General features: G+C 34.2%; 1 protein-coding gene across 1 annotated transcript in view; it reads right to left on the bottom strand.

Moving 5' to 3' along the window:
- The window catches only part of LOC150098046 (equilibrative nucleobase transporter 1-like), a 69,726-nt gene that overhangs the window by 44,714 nt on the left and 2,212 nt on the right, over window positions 1-22,800 (bottom strand). Inside the window, exon 2 of the mRNA XM_090406665.1 lies at window positions 5,210-5,253. Within this exon, the coding sequence (XP_090262791.1) occupies window positions 5,210-5,253 (44 nt within the window). The remainder of the gene's footprint in view (window positions 1-5,209; window positions 5,254-22,800) is intronic.

Here is a 22,800-nt window from a genome sequence, read left to right as displayed (position 1 = left end):
TATTTTATAACCGGAGTATAAGACGATTTCTGGTTTAAGCAATTTAAAATTTCAATTCTCCTCTTTTATGCCGATACAATAAGTAGGCAAACAGCGTTTGTTTACTGAAAGTTTAAATTTCGAAAATACTGAGAGCTTAAAAGACGTCTTATAAGGCAGGCTCAGTGTAGCCTTACTTTTACTAAAGCACACTCACAGCACATTGACCTACTAGAAAGGGTCCCTAACATAGCATTCAACGGAGATTTATATTTACGAAGTAACATCACGACGTTTCTTTTTCGGAACTGTTGCTTTTTCTTCTTCTGGTATATTGCATGATACAAATATAATAACAGTAATCGATTCATACCTCACACCCTCTTAGGCATCATTAATATGATATCAACTACTTATCAGGTTTCATGCTCTGTTTGCATTTGTAAAAAAAATGACCTAAACATCTCTGGAACTTTGCCAAGAATTCAGCTTGTTTCGCATTCATATGGCACAAGTCCATTAAATTTAGAGTTGGGAAAAATAAAACAGACTGAAATGTTACAATATTGCATAGTGAAAGAAAAATGAAAGCTAATCTTCATGCACCATTGCGTCCTTTAAAGGCATAAATATTAAAAATGATTTTTAGGAAAAATGGCCTGTACCACGTTCACCATTGTTATAAGCTATTTCACATTATGAAAATAATTTCGATTATTTAATGAGATTCTTGATAAATGAATTGCAACGAATGAGAAATCGATTATAAATGTATACTTCTTTTATTCACGAAAAACTGCAAAAGGCACTATTGCCTTCTGTAGTTTTTCAGGTCAAGGGCTATATATTTCGTTCAGGATTTTATTTCTCATATAAGGTTATAACTGAGAATATTCTGGCCAAGGTTTACAAAATTATTCAAGTAGACTGAGATGTTCGACTATAACTGCAATCTGGGCAAATTTTATTTAAGAAACTCGGTCAATCATCTTGTTGTTAGGAAAGTGAAGGGGAAGTTTATATGTTTCTCAGGTAAATCTGCACACACAATTTTCTTTGCGATAAGTCCCGAGACTAGTGGAAGGAGGAAAAGACATTATATATCGATGATTCTTCTAAACTTTTTTTTAATGAGAGGACCTACAAACATTACAAGAAAACGTTTTCCGATCCTTTTATATTTATTATATGCCAAAAAAAGTAGGCAAAGTAAAGGTAGATACGTTTTTTTTTTTACTCTTTAGTATATTGCAGTTAACATTCTAGCAATATAATTACTAGCCATCTGGATAAGTCTTTCACACATTTCATAAATTCATTCTCGAGTGTTGAATAACGCAGTAGATCAAACTACAGTATCTTCTGTACGTGCTTAAAACGCCTTTTGGGAGAGGTTCTCACATTTTAATTAAAAGCAGTTTCGGGAAGTCACGTTCTGTTAAAGTGTGAATGCTGTTACGGTTACCAGTTCCAATGCTTCAGAAGCTGTTTGACAACAGATCTCACTTTTTGGTCGAAGATGGTGTTTTGTGAACTGCCACAACAGACTATTCATGAAACTGTTGTGCCAAATATTCGACATTTGCTGTTTTCAAAGCGTTTCACCCTCAGATGGTGTGCTGAAGGAACTAAAAGTTGAATGCTAGGTTAACAATGAGCAACTTGCTAACTCATAGTTATAGGCAATGATAAACATTATCATTAACATACTCTAAACCAAAGGTCACTAACTAGTTTTCTTTTAGGTCTGTATTTGAAAAAAAAAAATGTTGAGATCTAGAAACTTTAAAAATAAAACTGAAAGTTATAAAAATGAATGAACACAGATCGACATTACTTTTCTTAATTATTTTGTTTTCAAATTATTGACTATTGCCTTGTTTTCAGCATATCTTTTTGGTAGAAAGACGCAGCTTCGAAAACTCTCAGGCACGTGTTCTCCACTCGGGTTTCAGGACCTGGGACCTTGTCACATGGATCTAGGTCCAACAAAAGCTTATTTCCATTCTTGTTCTTAAACCGGTGAATAGTCACTAACTATGATATTTATAAATCTTGCTGTGCAATACAGCTGATATAAACCATATGGCACTATTGTAATTTCAATCTAAATCGAATCCTATTACGGGCATTGGAAATTTTTGTTTCAAAACTGTTAACCCTCAATGACTGTCAATATTGAAATACACATCTGAAAAAATGCGCGTGTACCTTTCAGAAGAGAAAGGCAACATCATTTAGAGATTTATAATTAATCATACACTCGTTAATTTTTTGGAATCCTCTCATAATCTACCAGATATCCGTAACTTTAAATTATAACTTTTGCTCGCTTTTCAAGTTGATCCATGCAGTTTAATATATGCACTGACAACTAAGCTATTTATTTTGTGCACTTTAATTTTTTCACCTAAAATTTATTTATGTTTGATAATATTACGTATCGGTTGGAACTGTACTGAAATGCAAGTATTTTATTTAGGAAAACGATACTGAAAAATGTAGCATATCGCTTATAAATGCCAGTTAGAGTTTACATTAAAGTGTATGCCTTAATGCCGTTTAGTCTTCAGTAGCTCTCTATGGGTAGGTGAAGTGTAAAATTCATTCAGCAGTAACTTCTAATTAACAACTCTGAGAATGTCAATATTCTCTGCCTAGAATATAATGAGATATATGAATGTGAAATATGAAAGTATGAGTATGGTCTCATTTGGGTTATCAGATGAAAGACATCGACCAAAAGCAGAAATGGAAAAAGAAAACGTGAAAGATAAATTAAAGAATAAAAGACTACAGAATGCACCAATATGATTTAATTGAATATATTAAAGTTAGTGCGGTATTTTAGTTTGTGTGATATCGGTAAGAATTAAATTTTTAAAAATAATATTTGATGCAAATTTAGAGTGTCTTTAAATATGTATTTAAAGTAGTAATTATGTTTAAAATATCAGCAGACTGAGTAGGATGTTCTTTGACAAGCTCGCTGATTGGTGAATTTCATATTGACACTAATGCATTTTTCAATGTATTAACGAATTTCATAAGCTATATATAAATCGACAATGAAAAAAAATATGTAATTTATTGTTTTCAAGAAACAAAGAAACATTTCATTCTTGAAATAGACTTACAGATATGAGTGGCTGCAGTTTTTCATAATACCCCATAGGCTTATTCTGGTTTGATTGTAACCACATACGAAGTGGAAATTAAGACTACCATTAGGACAGTGTATTATGTTTTAAAATTATGTGTATTCGCCCACCAGTTGGTGAGAGGACACACCTGAATACACTTGTTACATGGAGAAAATGTAACGAAATGACAAAAATCTGAAAGATTTTTTGTCATTTCGTATATCAGTTAACAGGTACATTTTCTCCATATTCTGAACATGTGTTATTGAAATGTTTTTCTGCTCTTAACAGTAATTTAAATAACAATCAACTGATATCAATAAAAATTGTACAATACAGTATACGAAAAACAATATCGTGATTTTGTTTTCACAATTAAGTTTGATCTTCGGTAAAAACAAAATAAATGCTAACGTCATTGTTTTTAATTTCTCTACTCTTAAGTTTAATAAAGCGTTAAGATGAATCGTTATTGATGCATATGTTTTGTTTAGAAGTATCATACTGCGCAGTTTAAAGTTATTGCTTTTGAGAGACGACGGCCAAATCTGAAATGAGAACGGAGTTAGTACATGCCATGCATGCATGCATGCGGACGCTGAATTCTGCCGTTTTGAATTCTGCCATTGGATTAGTTCTCGTTATCTCCACCAGACGAGATGACACTGACGAGTCCTTAATAAATGTTAGAACATATCTGGGGAGTGTTGCTCGCCATCATATGCAGCATTTATCCACATCCTATGAAGAGAATTGGAGAGCAAGAGCAATCCATGTGAAGTTAGTTAATTTCTGTAACAGTAGTTCAGTCATGATGATACTTCACACGCAGCATTTGCTTGTATACGCTAAGGCAAAATATGGATGAGAAATGACAAAATAACGGCTATTTCTACAATAAAGAGCCAAGAGGCTATTTTTTAGGCGACGTAAATTAGGTTAAGGGGATAATACATCCCTCATTATTTTTAAAGAAGAATAAGCCGAATTTTAAAGTCTTATTCGGCTTTAAAAATAATGAGGGATGTATTATCCCCTTAACGTAACGGCTATTTCTGTTAAACCATCGTATAAACAGTGTAGAGCTCAATGAGAAGTGTTTCCAGCGTAATCACTTAAACAGCACTTACTCCTTGATTAATAAAGCTACAATTTCTGAAATACGATGAAATCAAAAAAGCCAATCTTTTGCTGGTGAGTTATTTCGTTTCATATGGAAGGGAAATCTGGAAAACTTAGGTCAGTCCCTCACAAAACAAATAAATCCATATTGGATAATCCATATGCATTCTATGGTCTTGGCTACCAAGACACTTTGGCATTAATCTGGTTATTATGCTAATACGCACTATCTATTTCTTTCTTATTTTACTCTAAACATTTGATATGTTGTCTGTTTTCTGTTTCTTCTATCGTTTATATTCACAAAGACGTTTTATAACTCCAATCCTATATCGAAATGGGTTTATTTAGTAGTCTATCTATACTTATTTCATTCGTTAATTTCTGCCGCGTTACAACAATTTCTGTAAATTGTTAGATAAAATAACTTTTAAAAAATATATAAAAATTAACGACTACCATTAAAAACTGAAGCAGTCATTTATTATATCATTGAAAACTGAAGTTATTTATTATATCATTAAACTGAAGTTTTTTTATAATTATAATAGCTGCAGTTATAAACCTCCTTCAAGTTAAACTTTATCACTGAGAAATTTATGACCGGAACCAGAGAAGAATTCTTAAAATGTGAAAAAACGAGATCTAGGAAAGGACAAAAGGAATAAGTAAACTGGACAAACGAGACCGAATGAGCTAGATGAATTTTGATTAAGTTCATCTAGCTCATTTCTATAGTCGTATTTTTTTTCAGTAATTTTTCGCAAATATACAGATAATCAGAAACAGAAATACTTTAACTTCTTTATGGTTATTTGTAAAGCTAACTGTCTGTTTTTACTTGGTGAATACTTGTGAATTCTGCTTAACATGAATAATTAGAAACACTAACTTAACAAAATACTATTCATTTCAGGAACTATTTCGACACGAACTAGTCCCCAAAACGAAAGGGAACTACTCACCTTAAACAGATGTAAAATATTAATATTCCTTTCTAGACTTTGAACTACAATAAAAAAGTTTATTTATTGCATTATGTGTTATTATAGTTCGCTAATGAGTTTGGCTGAAACATGGTTTGCTGCTAAAGATTATAATCATTCCCCGCTGTTTTGAAAGACCGTTACAATATTATCAATTTATAATTTTTGGAATAAATCTTTAACTTTATGCTTGCAGATAAAAATCTGAAAGGATGAATCATATTTAACTCAAAAATCAAATATCGAAATGTGTGCTAAAATACTAGTCTTCAGTAATGATGATTAGAAGAATCGTATTTCTTTATATTTGTCACTGTGGCAAATTGATGATGAAATTCATCATGAATGAAAGCGAATCAGATCAAGTAATGACAATCATAACACGATTTTCCCTTCCAGCTACATGCGGCATTGCGTGATGCACAAAACGGATAAAGTTGCTAAACCTGATAGATGAGCTAATGATATCTCCAAATACGAATTGCCAGGAGGTGACAAATTAAAGCTGTCATAGCAGCTATTTTATTCACTACTTATATTCACTACTAATATTCGATCGAATTATTTGATCACATATCAGCAGGCCATTTATACATTTATCTTCATTTGAAAAATATACATATATCATTCTAAGTAGCTCTACTGAAGGCGAGTTAGTCGATTTCATATGGAGGTAGCAGGGTTTCCACTAGGAAACCTGGGTGTTTTCAAGTCAAATTTAAGTTTTGAAGACATCCTCATATTATGGTTACGAAAACCAATTTCGGAAGGTAGTGAGCATTTAGAATCGGTCTGCAGATTATTATTATATTATTATGATCACTGTTAATTCTGATGAAATGAAAAGGAATACTTTTTAATTAGAAAATGATGCATAAATTATCGCTGTAAGCAGTATCCATGATACAGTTCAGCGGGGAAAAAAATCTTATATTTGATAGATTTGGTGAGTATGGAGAAGGAGGAGGATACGTAGCCTTTGAAAAATTTTCTTCTCCCCAAAAAGCAAAACGGCTTAACCTTACGCTTCTAGAAGTATGACTTCACAACTTGCTGCTGTACTATATATATTATTTCTCCAATAATATCCTATTCAGTGAAGTTTTAGGAAAACATTTGAGTCTTTAACAGCCTAGATGTACTGTACTGTTTACAGTTTATCATACTTTGTAAATAAGGTTGATCTCAGAATCTTGCTATCCTAGAAATGGCATCCTTCTGAATTTACAGACATTGAAATATCTATATCACTACGATAATGGGGAGATCCTACGCAACAATCCTTTTTCGTGGGGTGAGGTTTTAAAATATTCAATGTTTAATTTAACTTCTCTCATTTCTTTCTTACCCCTCCCTCTGATTTCGAAATGTCTCAGGCTTGTCATGCTTGCCAGTGCTCCGAAAATTGGACTTTTACTATGCGAAAAATATGTTATATTTGACATTTGAGGTATTCCTTGCAGTCTTTCCAGTAGTGATCTCTCTTCTACGCAACTGGTGTTTAACTCAACTAGCTGATAGATTGCGGTTACATGAGCACAGAATCATGTTTAATGTAGGTGGCGACTAATTTCCGCCGGATTTGCTTTGCCTCCTACTTTGAGATTATTGTATTTAAAAACAAGTTTCATAAGAAAACATACATTTTGTCCTGTTAAGTTATCTGCTTCTTTCAGAAAAAAAAACAATGTCTCCTCATGTTCTTCCTCCCGGCTATAGGATTAGTCAGTTTTTTTAATGAATTTATTAGGATATCATTTACTGCAACACAAAACATTGCTTGCTTCAATCCGTTCAATAATTATTCACCGATTTTCATTCAATAATATGATTCTAACATTAAAGATGTTTCTTAAATAAATTTCGGTTTAGGTGTAAAAACCAAACATATCCGTTGAAAACATTGTGCGTTGATGTTAATACAATCTCCCTGATCAACGGATATGATACAAAATCTAATGCTCATCATGCTAGAGCATCACAGGCACTTTCCCTAGAGAATAAAAGAAATACATTTCAGAAGATGAATTTCCATTGACATCAGTGGCATAATTTTGTGTGCTGGGCCTTCCCATAATAATATTACATAGGCTCTGGGAGCACCTTTATTGGATCGATCGAGGCTGTCATTAACCTATTTGAATTCAAATAGGTTAATGACATAAAATGTTATTTTTATGTTATTATGTTATGCAACTGGTAACCATGCACTACGCCTAGTCCTATCATTACTACAAGTTGACCAACTGTCATAATCCAAGATTATGACAGTTGGTCTTCGAATCCTGATATGCATGGATGGTAGTGAAAGTTTTTATATGATAGGTGAATTTCATTGCCTGCTGTAAAACTACCAGCCTGTTTATTGGAGGCCTGAAGTGGATTAAACAGTTCCATGTTTTATATCGTAGGCTCATCTACGACACTATAGAAATGTACTATAGCTGAATAGTATTTGCATAAAAAGTTGCTGACAAATCTAAGCTACCTTCTAGCAGTTTATTTTAAAATTATAGTGCAGGCATAGATGGATAATGTAATAGTTTTAAAGGTTAATATGGGGCAATAGATGGCGCCACATATGCGTCTGATGGACGCATGAGTATGACGTTTGAGTACCTGAAAGACAGTATCGTACTCGTGAAAATGTATCATTTTTTTAAGTGAATCTCATGAACGATAGATTGTAGAACTTTGTTAGGATGGGCTAAGTGTTAGATAATCTGAAAACCTTCTCTAGAGAAGAAACCTGGGAATTTTCAAGCAACGATGTGACTACCATTCTGCTATTATTCTCAATAAGCAGGGACAGGATAATGATCTCAAACTGGATGATAAACTTCACGTACCTAAAGATATTCATAAAACATCCATGCCTCAGTTGGATTTGAACTCATAATTTGTTGGTTTGATAACGGAGACTCCATAGTGTGAAGCTACTTCACATTAGTTATTACTCTATTTATATTGACGGAGTTCTCTTTAAATACTGTTCTGCATTGTCACAGCCATTTCCATATTATATAGCCCATAACAGAATGATTCGAGAAAAATAATACTGAAAATCTGTCTAACATGCTCAAAGTTTGATCTCATTTCCAAAGAATAATGATTTTCTGAAATGTTTAGAGCGGCAAATCAAAGCCAAATTGAGAAAATCATGTTTGGTCAATGGACGATTATTTATTAGCTGACTTCTTCTTGTGATATTCATTTATGTTTCAAAAATTTAATTATAACTCACACCCTATTAGAGGCAAAGCGAAGATATAGCCACTCAGCTAACTACCTAGACGACAGCTAATTTTTCCCTCTAATCATAATTAATCAATGGAAAATCAAATTGATTTTTCATTCGGCTTACTTGTCAAAACATTTTACAGAATTTTTATTAGTTGACTGAAATATCCTTCCGGGTACCTTATGTCAGTATTCTTTTTGGAATACTGGCGTTTTTATGTTATATGTGTCGTAACCCGTATAAAATCCTACGACTCATTTGGGTCACATATAGAAGAGAAACTGAAAATGAGGTAACAGAAAGTGAGACACAAAATAACTAATCATAGTCTTTAAATAATAGACAAAAAGTGATAAAACAAGGAAAAGAACACAATACAAGCGATTAAGCCAACTATGAAACGACGAAACTCTTTACTAACAGGAATTTCCTGTTAGTAAAGAGTTTTTCGTCACAGCAAAAATAAATAATTGAATAAATTTAGAACGTCGCTTTGCTAGTTCTGAATTTTGAAATCTGATTTCAGTTTGCATTATGAAGTGCCATAAAGAGCATTTTAAAAATTCCACGTTTGACAGAAAGGCAAATTTAGGTGTTAAGGAACAATTTAACGAATATGGAACGATGGGAAATACTATCATTTTCACTAAAACTAAACAGAAAAGAATTTAATTGAAATGAGAGTGATATTATAAGAAAAGCACACACACACACACACACACACACACACACACACACACACACACACACACACACACACACACACACACACACACACACACACACACACACACACACAAAGAACTTTTATAAGATATATGTATCTTATCTTATCTTCCTTGCACCCACAACCCTAGTTCATCAGAAATTCTCAACATTTTGTGGTTTATTTTCCTGTCTGATCATTCAAACCGTGTCACGTTGGACAGCGACCTCTCTTCGGATTTTCTCGTCAACGTGAAACTGAGTATCCCAGGGCTCGTACTTTCAGCTACTGTCTTCATCCCACACATTAATGACCTTCCAATGACCCTCAAATCATATCCCTGGTTTTTGTTGATGACAGTACAGTTTATTCTTTTTCTTCATTTGAGAAACTCCGTGGTTCTCAAAACATTTCAAACTTTAAGATCTTCCATAATCAATGTCTTAAACACTGAACTTCTTGCCATTCGTATTTGAGTAAGAACAACCTTGTCAGCTTCAATGACACGATTACAATGTCCGCTTCCTTTCTCGTATGGTGAAAGTTGGATTCGAATCCCAACAAGGATGCGAAGAACATTTCTAGAGGTTTTTTTATTTGAAGGAAGGTGTTAGTCGGTCTCATACGTATATGGCACGCATACCAAAAACTAGGGGTTTCATAGCGCAAAACAGAATTACCGTCCAAAAGAAGACACATAATTAATAGGAATAATATTAATACATTTAATAGGAATAATTAACCGCTTCCTTTCTAGCTGCCATAATTTATGCACTTTTCTCAACCTACCTGCTTATTGACATCTATTCAATCTTTAAAATAATCTTTCTCGCAATGTTTTCCCCAAGGAACTACAACCTTCATCTAAGAAACACACACACGACTGTGTGCTTTCTGAGAATTAAAAGTTTTATAGGATTTCGAAATTTTAAAGAAAATGACTACGTGTTAGCAGTTATGCGATATATTAAATAAAATAAATGGACCAGTGAGTTTACAAAAGTTGAAAGTAAATGACATACAAAAAATCAATCCAAATTCTTCAAGTTTTACAGTCATGTTGAAAGTTTCTCAGCGATTAAGTCTCTCTCTCTCTCTCTCTCTCTCTCTCTCTCTCTCTCTCTCTATCAAAATGAAATGATAGACTTGATTTCGAACAATCAAGTCTATAAATCAAGACAGGTACCAATTCCAGATCATAACACTGAAATACTTGTGATGGTATTGACAGTTTAGATTCAGGTCACACGATAACAGAATATTTTGCAGGGCGGACGTACCCTACAAGGTCTGCATGTAGATTTTCAGTTAATATGTAGGAATTCAACTGGTATTTGTTTGCTAATCAGGCATATCTTTCTTTTTTTTATGCAGTTTCAGATTGGCATTTTTGTTTATGCAAACAGGTTTTATTTTCCTTGTTTATCACCGATGGTGTTAACATAAACAAGTTATTTCTGCTGAAAAGTTTCGACAACACAGTAATTGATTTTTTCTGCATGTTAGTCAGAAATTTTATCTCCTTCACCAATCCTGTTTTGTGACTCTTAATTGGTGAATGGAATCTAATCAGATATTTTGCTTTCCTAAGGGTACTCGTAAACAAACCTAACTGATCTTTTAGACTGTATGGAAAATAAAACTTTTAATTTTAATCTTTTGTTTGTACATGCCCTTGAGTCAATATCCTACCAAAAAGGTTTTTATACTTAAAATAAATACATAACGCAAATTACCACGACAATATATTTTTCTGTTTACACATATGGAAGTACCTTTTTTCTTCATTTTACTTATATCCTTCAGTATTTGTTTCAGTTGACTTATTTTATTCAAATGGATGCCATCATTAATTCATTTTATTGACTTATTAAGTATTACAGACTGGTAATGCGTGTTAAGCAATCTACCATACAGACTTGATTAATGCATTATTGCTAGCAGGTAACATTTAACAATGAGCGAAGTTATTAATTATATTTTATTCCTGAATTTTTTTTTTTTTTTTTACTTAACTCTACAACTCTCCAATGCGAAGGCTCAGTGTAAATGCGATGTCAAAATTAATTAGTTTTTAAAGTTATTTAATTAATGTCAAAATTAATTGGAATTCATTTTGGTATTGAACTGAGATCACTAACAAGCCTTTCAATACATGTGGATACTGTTTTAACATAAGAACACTACACTATTCAGACTATAATTTAATCAGATTTTCCCGCGAGTTTAGTAAAATTGTCAGCATCTTAAGGGATAGACTTGTCAGTTTGTGTTTTTGTACACATTAATCGAGACTCCTCTTCAGGGGCGAATGCATACTGGTCTTGAAATTCACGCTTGCTCTTGTTATCATTCAGGGAATGAGAGGTAAGATTGAAGTCTGTTTAGCGGAATAACGAATCACTGACCATTTAAAACTATGTACAGTATTTAGAAATTTATGTACATTTAATCATACAAATACAACATTTATTTCACAAATGATATTCTATCTTTTTCAATTTAGCTACTTGAATACAAATACAGTTCTTTATGAACTGGTCAATAACATCGTCATACAAAGTCGGTTGCAACTTAATTTTCCCAAGCAACACGCACACTTATAAAGGCTGGCTGAAGCTCACTGGCTAGAGTTAATTTGACTGCGTATGGCCCGTGTTTTAGCAACAGGGTGAGATGACGTGGAGGGAACGGAAATGGCTATGAGCGTGCGTGAAATCACAGTGCTGAAGCGAGGACCTGGATGCTCCCACAACCGAGCAAGCCAAGGTAGCTTGACTAGCGTCGGCCTTCGATACACGACGCAAAGCTCAATTATTGCAGCGCAAGCTTAAAAAGCCTTCTGTCTACAAAAATAAAAGTCTAAATGGAATGCTTATAAATGCATGCATTTATTAACAAATAAATATTACTTCTTTCTCAATTAATGAGCTTGCGCAGCAAGCATACAAGAATGGAGAATCGCCACTGCTCCTCTTAGACAAAACTTTATAAAGTTGGGAATCTTTACTGTTCTAAAGCCATGAGAGATCTAAGTGTGATGGTGGACAAGGACCTGAAATTCGGGGGCTACATTGCACAAGTTGTGAAAACATCACATCGAATAATGGCAATGATGCGGAGAACCCTGACATGCAGAAATAGAGAGATTATGATTCCATTGTATAAGGCCTTGATCAGGCCTCATATGGATTATTGTGCACAGATTTGGTCGCCGGGTTTTCATGGTGATGAGGATATGCTGGAAAGGGTACAGAGAAGATTCACAAAGGTAGTCAGTTGCCTTTGGAATGTGGAGTGCGAGGACAAATTGAAGGAATGTAAGTTGCAGAGCTTCTTGAATTCGAGAAAGAGGGGGATATGATTGAGACATATAAAATGGTCAAGGGTTGTTATCAGGTAGATATGGAAGAGATTTTTCATAGAATTGGAGAGTGAAGTAGAACAAAAGGCCATTGCTGGAAACTGTATAAGGAGAGTGTGAACAAAGGAGTGAGAAGCAGGTTCTTTGCATGGAGGGTGGTTGGTGAGTGGAATGCATTGCCTGAGTATGTTGTGGATGTGGACACATTGAATCAGTTTAAGACGAGGTTGGATAAGCATTGTATGCATTAGTGAATACCTCCCACGATGAGTCTCTGATTTCATGGACGTCGGGTGTTGATGATAATAATAATAATAATAATAATAATAATAATAATAATAATAATAATAATAATAATAATAATAATAATAATTTGTATTACGGTTTCCATGGGGCTATTTGAACTCTATTGTCCGCCTTTGCCTATATACTTAGATTGCTACATACGTTTTTATGCAATTAGTTATTTAGGATTTTGACTAAGAGTGACGCATTTTAAATTTAGTATAAATTAAGTAGTTCAAAATATTTTCTACTCATATAAAGTGTTCATTGTAGGTTGGCTTTTCATAGAGGTTTTTTTGGCCTTAAAATGGATAAATTAAAGTGTATAGTAAATTAACTAAGTTAAACAAAAGTACTACGTACTTTTTTTTAATGAAATTCAATTATCTGTTACTATGGTTTTTAGCAATAAAATTATTATTTCAAGATGAATCAAATGAAAGAGTTCCTTTTTTAGTTCTATTTCATTAGCTTAAAGCCCTGCATTTAGGAACCTTAATATCGGTGTTCTACAGCAAATATACACTGCAATGTCCACTGTGGTCAAAATTTAGATCATTCCTTCCTATTTTTGCTCATTAGCTGTTCATTTTGGAAAACAAGAATTGGTACACTTTGTTTTCACCTATCATATAGAATAATCCTGCAAGAAACAATTGAATATACAGACAAGCACAGAGATGGTGAGTTTATATTGCTGTTGTATTAATTTCTCTATATTAAATCCTTTATTCACTTTTTTTTACATTCTATAGAGTATTCTATACTATAGAGTGAGGTGATCTTTTCATCAATAATTCAAAGCGTAATGACTTGTGCAACAAATCTCACATGACTGATATTCTGATACAGTTCCTATTAAATTAAAGATGCCAAGAAATTATATTCTTGGTTTAATCTTTTATCCAAGTGTAAGCAAAGTTTGCTCCTGGAGTATTTTTAGGACAGGACAACTCGAATATAGAAACTAATCATTTCACATCAATTGCCTTAGTATCCCATAATGCTAAACACATCTGCTTCCGGACATGTATAATGCTACTCATTATGGGAAGGGTCACTACCCAACCAGTTTCCCTGTTTAAGTCTGGGGTTACCTGTCCAAAATCTCGTGCGATCACTCAACAATGTGCGACCTGAGTGATCACTTAACTCAGCAGTGGCTCTACTCAGTGAAGGAAGCCCTAAGTCACCCCCAATGGATCCAAATCCATGGATGCTCAAAAGCTCCCTAAGGCTGAATCAGTAGAAGGGAGCAAAAACTCTGCTTCCCCGGAATTAAACCACCAACCGGTTTTGACCTTTATTGAGATGCATTTAAGTAAAGACCTCTTTAAAAATTAGACGATCCCGAAAGATCGCCCAACTCAGCGTTGTTCCACTCAGTGGCAGGCTCACCCCACCACCAGACAGAGCCATAGTCTTAGCAGTGGCCCAATTCAGAGACAGACAAAAACCTACCCCCAAGCAGAGCCTCTCAAATCAGAGCCAAGCTGCACCGGTTTCGACCTTTATTGAGGTCTCATCAGTGGGAGCCCGACCCAGAAGTCATACCAAGTTAAAGTAATGCAGAAGTCATATTTCTATATACGAATAGACAAAAGGTGTCACAATTTATTATTAAATTACTCTGGATTAGAGAGAGTTGTTGGAAGTTTTTTCACTTGTTATACTATAAATTAAAGATGCCAGAAAATGATATTCTTGGTTTAATGCTAATTTAAGGGATTAAACCAAGAATATAATTTCTTGGCATCTTTAATTTATAGTATAACCAAGTGAAAAAACTTCCAACAGATTCCTATTGTTTAGATACTCATGTAGTCAGGGCTGGATTAACCATTAAGCAAAATAAGCACGTGCTTAGGGCATCATGGAAAGGGGGGCACCACAGAATTTCTGCTTTAGTTAGATAACGAATTTAATTTAAATTAGCTTTTAATTAGTTTTTCATTGTTTTTATCTTTTATTACTGATACCTACTTTGTTTCAATAAATAATGACGTGCAGAAGGCCTAATAAAACTCTAACCACGTGCATGACGGTTCGTTTACACCGTATTATCGCTCACGACGCTTTCTGGCACTACCATTGCGTCAAATGAGGTAATTTTTTATAATTAATTTAACCATTTTATTTTTTATTTTCCTGTCTGTTTTAGGTCTTGTTTTAATAAATTATGTCTTATAAAAGGCTCCAGAAGCAAATATAAACCAAATTACGTGATTGTCTCAGAAACGCGCCTCCTGGTAAAGGCCTAGCTGTCGCAGAAGTGCGACTCCAGTAAAATAAGAGTTAATTAAAGCACGAAAACACAAGATTCAGCTGTAAGCCGAAAATTAAACTGTTCGTATGATTTTGCCTGTGATATGTGTAACTCCGTTGATTGCCACCTAATATTCAACAAAATAATCTTTTTATTTCTGTATTTAACAGATCCCAAGAACCAAGATGAAACGTGTTCAGTTAAGTGGTGCGCAAAATCAAAAAAGAAACAAGAGGAGACTTTGGAATTAGATTCCAAATTTGACTGCAAAGCTGACTGATTTCTTCACACAAGTTCCATAACATTATATACCAATTCCTGATCAGAGCCAATCTCCGTCATCAGACGTGGACACAAAAACCACTTTGATCACTTCAAAATCAAAATATGATGATGTTGGAATCATCAAGGTGTCACAAGCAGGTTCATCTAGCACGTCTCACTACTGACCTCACTTTGTCTGTAAATTCTCTTGATATCTCTACTGCAAATGTTGATGAGAGTTGCTTTACAAAACATTCTGAGGTTGAAATAATTGCTTTAGTTGAAATAAAAGTTTAGTGGGCCATGGTGATGGTGGTGAAAATGGAGAGAGTGGTTATTGTATTCACCATCAACGGGATCAGTTTATTGTTTTGTTTGTAAACTGTTTGCTCCTAAAGATTTCTCACATTTTGTTACAAGAGAAGGGTTCAGTGACTGGTGAAATACTATTATAATTGATCAACATGAAAAAAGCACTACTCATCGAGACTCTAGGCTAACATACTTAACTCGCAGACAAGGTGTAGGGTTGGGACAACAGTTGGAAAAACAAATTCAGGAAGAGTGTGATTACTGAGAACATATCCTGAAGCGTGTCATAGCAATTATTCGTACATTAGCTGAACGTAGCTTGGCTTTTCAGGAACAGAAGAAAGATTTGGATCATTGCAAAATGGAAACTTTTTAGGGCTGCTTGAGCTCATAAGTCAGTTTGTTCCATTTTTAGCAGGTCACATTGCGAAATATGGAATTTGTGGCAAAAGAAATCCTTCTTATCTATCCAAAGCCACTTGTGAGGAACTCATTCAACTAATGGCTCAAAAGGTCCATGTGCTTATTGTCGATGAAGTAAAATATTCTGGTTATTTTAGTTTGTCAATTGATTCAACACCAGATCTGTCACTTATCGACTAGTTAAGTGTTGTACTTAGGTACTTAAAAGATGAACAGCCTATTTAACGCTTTTTAACCTTTCTGGAAATGAAAAGCCATACCGGTGAGGAAATGGCAAATCAGATGTTACAGTACTTACGTAAAGTTTGTCAGCTAAACTTTTCAAAATGTAGGGGTCAATCTTATGACGACGCTGCTAACATGTCTGGGCGTTATAAGAGGATGCAGCAAAAAATTTTAGAAACAAACAAGTTTGCTATATATGTGCCCTGTGCAGCTCATTCACTAAATTCGGTAGGCCGAAGTGCTGTTGACGTGAAGAGGCGGTTAATTTCTTCTCTACAGTGCGGTTGCTCTATACCTTTTTTTCAGTCTCAATCAGCCGGTGGACAATTCTTAAAGGTTGTATTGGAAATGAAAATGTCTTAAAATCCTTTTCTGAGAGTAGATGGGAGGCACATGCTATGGCAACAGCAGCAATTTTGAAATCTTTCCTTCAAATTTTAGAAGCGTTAGACTGTATAGCCGAAGACCAGTCACAAAAGGAAGACACTAGAAGAGAAGCAGATAATATTGCAAATAAGATGCAAGAGATAGAATTCGTTTTTATGTTGAATTTTTGGGATGAGATTTTGCAAAATTTTCATAGAGTAAGCCAAGTTCTACAGAATGAGGACGTCAACTTAAAAACATGTGCAGATCTGTATGGATCATTAGATGACCAATTGTGCACTTCACGAAATGAATCTGAAAGATATCAAGCAGCTACAAAGGAAGTGCTACCAGATGTTGATTACAAGGCAGCTCAAACTTGCAAACGTATCAGAAGGAAGGTACCCAATGATGGAGATGCTCCAGAAGTATATCTGATTGCCAAAGATAAATTTCATATCACCACCTTTTACACAGTTGTTGACAAACTTGAAACTGAGATAAGAAGAAGAGGAGAGCTATACAAAGAAATATCAGAGAGATTTTCTTTTCTAAGTGATGTGCAACATAATGCTACTTCAGTGACTTCATCATCTACCGAAATTGAAAGGTATTCTCAGTGTTGTCAAAAGCTGATTGATGCTTACCCAGAGAACTTGAACACTAATTTCTCAGCTGAGCTTCAGCAGTTTCGCTCATATGTGCGCCATAAGTTCAGTGCAACAAAAAATGTAAAATCAAGATTCACTCATGCTGAACTTTATAAAATAATTGTAGAAGACAATATTGAGTGTGCCTTTCCAAATGTAGACATTGCCTTTCGTATATTTTTAACATTAATGGTCACAAATTGCTCAGCTGAGCGTTCATTTTCTCAGTTGAAGTATATTAAAAATCCCATCAGAACAACTATGCAACAAAGCAGGTTGAATGCCTTATCTCTACTAAGTATAGAAGCAGATGTGTTACGTAAGATTAATTTTGAGGATCTGATCAAAGACTTTGCAATTAAAAAGTAGGAGAAAACTTTTCAAATCTAAATAAAGTTGAAGTATACAAAAATAAACATTATTTTCCATCTTACTATAAGTTTTGTTTCATTTTGAAAAATAAAAATTTATTTTATGGTTTATTATTGTTTATATTTTGAATTACATATATATGGGGCACCAAAATCTTTTAAGTGCTTAGGGCCTCTATGGGTCTTAATCCGGCCCTGCATGTAGTCACGAATCTTTCACCAAGAATAAAATAAATAGAATTAAATTATCAAATTTCCTTTGCCTATTTATTCATCTAACGCGGTTGAGACGGAAGTAATATTTTTTGTAGATGTTTAAACTGATAGCACAAATTAGGTCGCCATTTAACCTAAACAAGACCTATCCACTATAACCCGGTGACATTAAAGTAAGAATCAGCGAAACGTCACAGTGGGGTTTAGTTGACAAATGGCATCGGAAATAATTTACGCCTAAGCGAGAAATAACTTAAGTTTAAATTTGAATTTAAATTCCTCAAATAATTATGATTTCATCTTTGTCGTTAAAGAAAACTTAAAAAAAAACTTCACTATGATTTCGACCTGTTAGATACATAAGCCGTAATGTGTATACACTAAAGTATTTACGATAAAGTGTTTATTATTATTATTATTATTATTATTATTATTATTATTATTATTATTATTATTATTATTATTATTATTATTATTATCAGAGGGCGCTGTGTAGGCAGACGGATGCATGTACGCTGTATTGCTGCTCCTGGGTTTATAGGTTTAAAGTGTTATTTAACTCATGTTTTTAATTTGAAAGTGCTACTATTTAATTCTACTAGTCACTCTTAAGACAGGGTGACTAATCACCAAAATCGGATAAGTAATATTCAAATTTTCAGTGTTGGAAGTTCATAGAGTGTTCTGCAGTCACCAGCCAACGAAGAACAAAGGACGTCGCCATTTTGTACAGATATTGTACAAGTCAATAACTTGTACAATATCTGTCATATTTTGCCTTGAAATCCTTCACCGACAAAGCACACAAAACCTATGGAAATCTATTCCACTCATTCACCACTCTCGAAGCAAAACATTTAGTCCTCACCCTCTTACTAACTACACTCTTACTCAATTTTCATGGCTGACCTCTAGTTTTTCTCACATTATTCATGTACTAAAATATTTCGTCCGAATCAGTCCTATAAATCCCCATAAGTACTTATATGTTTCTAACATATCCCCACCCCCCTTACTGCAGATCAATCAGCTTCTGTAACCCACAAATCTTCAATCTTTCCTCATATGGAGTATTACACAGTCCAGCTACCATCTGAGCTACTCTCCTCTGAATTCACTCCACCTCTTATTCGAAAATTTCTAAGAATTTCTTTAAACAGAGAAGATTGAGATCAGCCTCATTTTTTGATTATGTTTTCTTTATATTCATAAAGAAAGTAAGCAACGTGTAATCCAGAAATGTCGGATATTACGTAGGGATTTCTCATCCAGGTGGTGTAATTTAGCTAATGGTCTAAAAATTCAATTTTTAGACCATTAGCTAAATGGTCTAAAATGCATCAACATAAATTGATGCATTTTAGACCCATTTTAGGCCATTTAAAATGGGTCTAAAATGCATCAATTTATGTTCTCTGTGAATTTACCAAAAGACTGCTCATATCATATCGTATCAGTTAAAGGCGTTTTTTCTTATAAACAAGCGCAGTAAAACTGTGACTTGATTCTTGACCCGCTATTCAGAGAAATGTGCGCAATAGCAGTGAAATATGTGTGTCACGGGCAATTATTCACTGGTATAAATCACACACACACACACACACACACACACACACACACACACACACACACACACACACACACACACACACACACACACACACACACACACACACACACACCCTACTGTTGATTACCAGAGTTCATAACAGCATGATTCGTTTCAACTTTCCTGCTTACAGGTTGTTAAAAATATATTATTGAAATACAGTTTTGGTTGAAAGGGTTCCTAGGACTGATTCAAGGGTAAAAGTATAAGAATTTAGAGAATATATTTTAAGTTGCAGCACTAAGATTCTCCATGAACTATACTCGGTATTTTGTCTATTGTACACCTTCAAGTTTAACACAGATGGAATAGAAATAACATAAAAGGAGAAAACCAATAACAAAAAAAATAGAGCTCTAATCAATTATTTATCTTCATGCAAAAAGAAGTAGACTTTTCTCTTTTTCTTTCTCTCTTTCTTTCTCCTTAAAATTAATTTTCCCAATTTCAATTAATTAAATTTCAAGGAGACATTATTAACTGAGGATGTACTTTTTTGACGACCACTGTAATGAAGAGTTTATGAAACCTCTTTGTATTATTATTGAGAGCAGGTCAATGTTTTTAGCCATGAATTCTGCTTTAGAAACCAAATTGTTTTTTCTTTTTATGCTGCTACATGCTGTTATGTCAAATGATGAAGCTCATCTACAATGTTGGTTTTCTGTTTCATTTTTTTATTGCAAACCTCTAATAAATTTCTCAAGTTGGAAAGAGTTTTCGAAATGCTAAGGGCTTTATCCAATTATCTTTATCCAATAGTGAAACGGGGTATTTCTTATTTTCCAAATACGAAGAATATTTCAAGAACAAAATCTGAGATTTTTCCAAAATGCCCACTTAAACCATATGCAAGTCTAAAACAAGCGCGCGCGCGCGCGCGCGCACACACACACACACACACACACACACACACACACACACACACACACACACACACACACACACACGTGTGTGTGTGTGTGTGTGCATGCCATTCGTCTCGTGCAGAACATTAAATACAAGTTTAAAAAACAATGAAATCGAAATAACAAAAAAAGTCAAATTCTATATATATACATCTTCATATATATCTTCAGAATTTGTGATTATTAATGAAGATTGCTTCCAACTATAATTATCATGGTGAAAATTTTACCATTATTCCCCGTCTATGGAATTTACTTTAGAAGAGTATGCTTCGAAAAGATCTTGGATAGAGTTAGTCACGTTGAGTACATATACTGAGGAAATTATTCTAGAAAGAAATAATCTTCAAATGATAGTAAGAGTGCTGAAGGACTAATGAATGTGTTGTGCACTCTTTATGATGATAAACTTTCTCCATGAATTTGAGACTTAACACTGAAAATTTTAAACAGTTCTGCGACAGGTGAATAATTCACAAATATTTTCAGAATATAAGCATGTAAGCACAAAGTAAACTGGTTGCAACCAGAGAATAGTCGTTTCATTTTACAAACTGAATCAGTGATAAAGTAAGTTAGAGAAGGAGAAGAAAGATTAAAATGGCTGGTGGGGAAGAAAAATTAGAGAAACCTTTAAGACTATTTATGATACTTAGGAGAAACTTAAAGGATGAAAAGGCTCAATTCTAAACCGAATAATCCACCACTGCCTTTCTTCTACAATTTAAATTCCATACACAGCCAAAAGTCGAGAGTGTTGTTTCAATCTAGCGTGTCCATCGAGCAGGTTTGTCTGTTGTCTATGGAGAGGAGAAGAGAAGGTAGAACTTGTGTGTGAAAAAATTGTTCCTCAGTCTGAGACCGAATAACTCAGCTTTTCCTCTTATTTATGGAGCCAATTCTTTCTTTCATTTAGCAGGCATGTCATTCTTCCGACTGTGCCACAGAATCATCTTGAAAGAGGCAAAGCATTATTGTTTCATACTAAGGGCGAGGTAAAAGGATTACTGTCATTCGTTTCTATCGATCGGTTGTTATCGATCTTTTCAGAGCGGACGGTTGTGGCTCCTCACCTATTTAGAGTGCAATAACCTGGCGGAGCGCAGTCAGAGCTACTGTCTGAGTGTTGCCAGAGCTGCTGCTATACATATCCAGAGATTCAAAATTCCCAGTCCCAATACTCCTGATTCGGATAACCAGTTACATCATTAACAGAAAGCAAGTAAATCAATGATTCAGATTAATATAAGAATGTAAAGGAATTAATTTCATCCAGCATGAAGCTTTCATGCAAGCATCTGGTTAAGTAGCATAGTAATAAGTAATAAAAATAAGTTAATTATCCATTCCCAATTTATTTGCTTTTTTATGTGGATCTCACTTACAAAATGCTGCAAATCCATGGAAACCTATTGCATGTTTTTTCACTTTGGAAATTCCTTCCGTGCTTTGGAAATTCATTCCGTTAGCAATGATTTGAATTAGGCCAACAAACAAGGATATCAGGCAACTATGGTGTGTATAAATCTGATGCATTCTTTGAGTGCCTTTTCTGTTTCTTATAAAAAATTCTGTTGTCCTAGATAGAATTCGAACTCAGGTTATCACTTCGCGAAGGGCACCGTCGTTCTTCTTCCATACTGATAAATGGAAAGAAAGTTCCATTCAAGTTCTCTGCAAAGAAGTAAGTTCTCTACTTTAATTAGAGATTACCTGAAGTGACTAAAATAACTGGGAAAAATCAGTAAGAATGTGGATCTAATTTTAATAATGAATACAAAAATAGCAGTTTAGGGAAGCAAAAAATTTTAAATCGGACAATTTTGCGCTTAACTGAAGAAGGAGATGTTTTAATAAAATACGTTGTGTATTTGTCAATCGAAAATAAATGATGCAGCATTATCATGATTTTAATAGATTTTTTTACTCTATTAGTTTTTATTTGATATATCCCTTAACCTACTTTATTAAACAGCCTTGAAACATTCTTTCATTTCTAATGTTCTTTCCCTTGTATAAATGGGTGGGTTTGTTGGTTTATCACACACACACACACACACACACACACACACACACACACACACACACACACACACACACACACACATAGGATTTATCCTTCTACTCATTTGAAAACCAAATCTCGACATAAATATGCAGTGTGCACGTGATAGGTAAAAATAAATTTTTGATAAGATAAAACTAACAAACTTCAATATTTGAAGGACAAATGAAGTAATTGGAATTTCAGCACGAAAGAATCTCTCTCTCTCTCTCTCTCTCTCTCTCTCTCTCTCTCTCTCTCTCTCTCTCAAGCTCTCTCTTTTTTCTCTCTCTACAGAATGAGTTAGCCGGTCCCATACG

Source organism: Typopeltis vanoorti, chromosome 16 (genome assembly GCF_054136105.1).
Source record: "Typopeltis vanoorti isolate ZY-2024b chromosome 16, IOZ_Tvanoo_1.0, whole genome shotgun sequence".
In the NCBI taxonomy this organism is placed as follows: Eukaryota; Metazoa; Arthropoda; class Arachnida; order Uropygi; family Thelyphonidae; genus Typopeltis; species Typopeltis vanoorti.
This window is presented reverse-complemented; position numbering and strand designations above follow the sequence as displayed.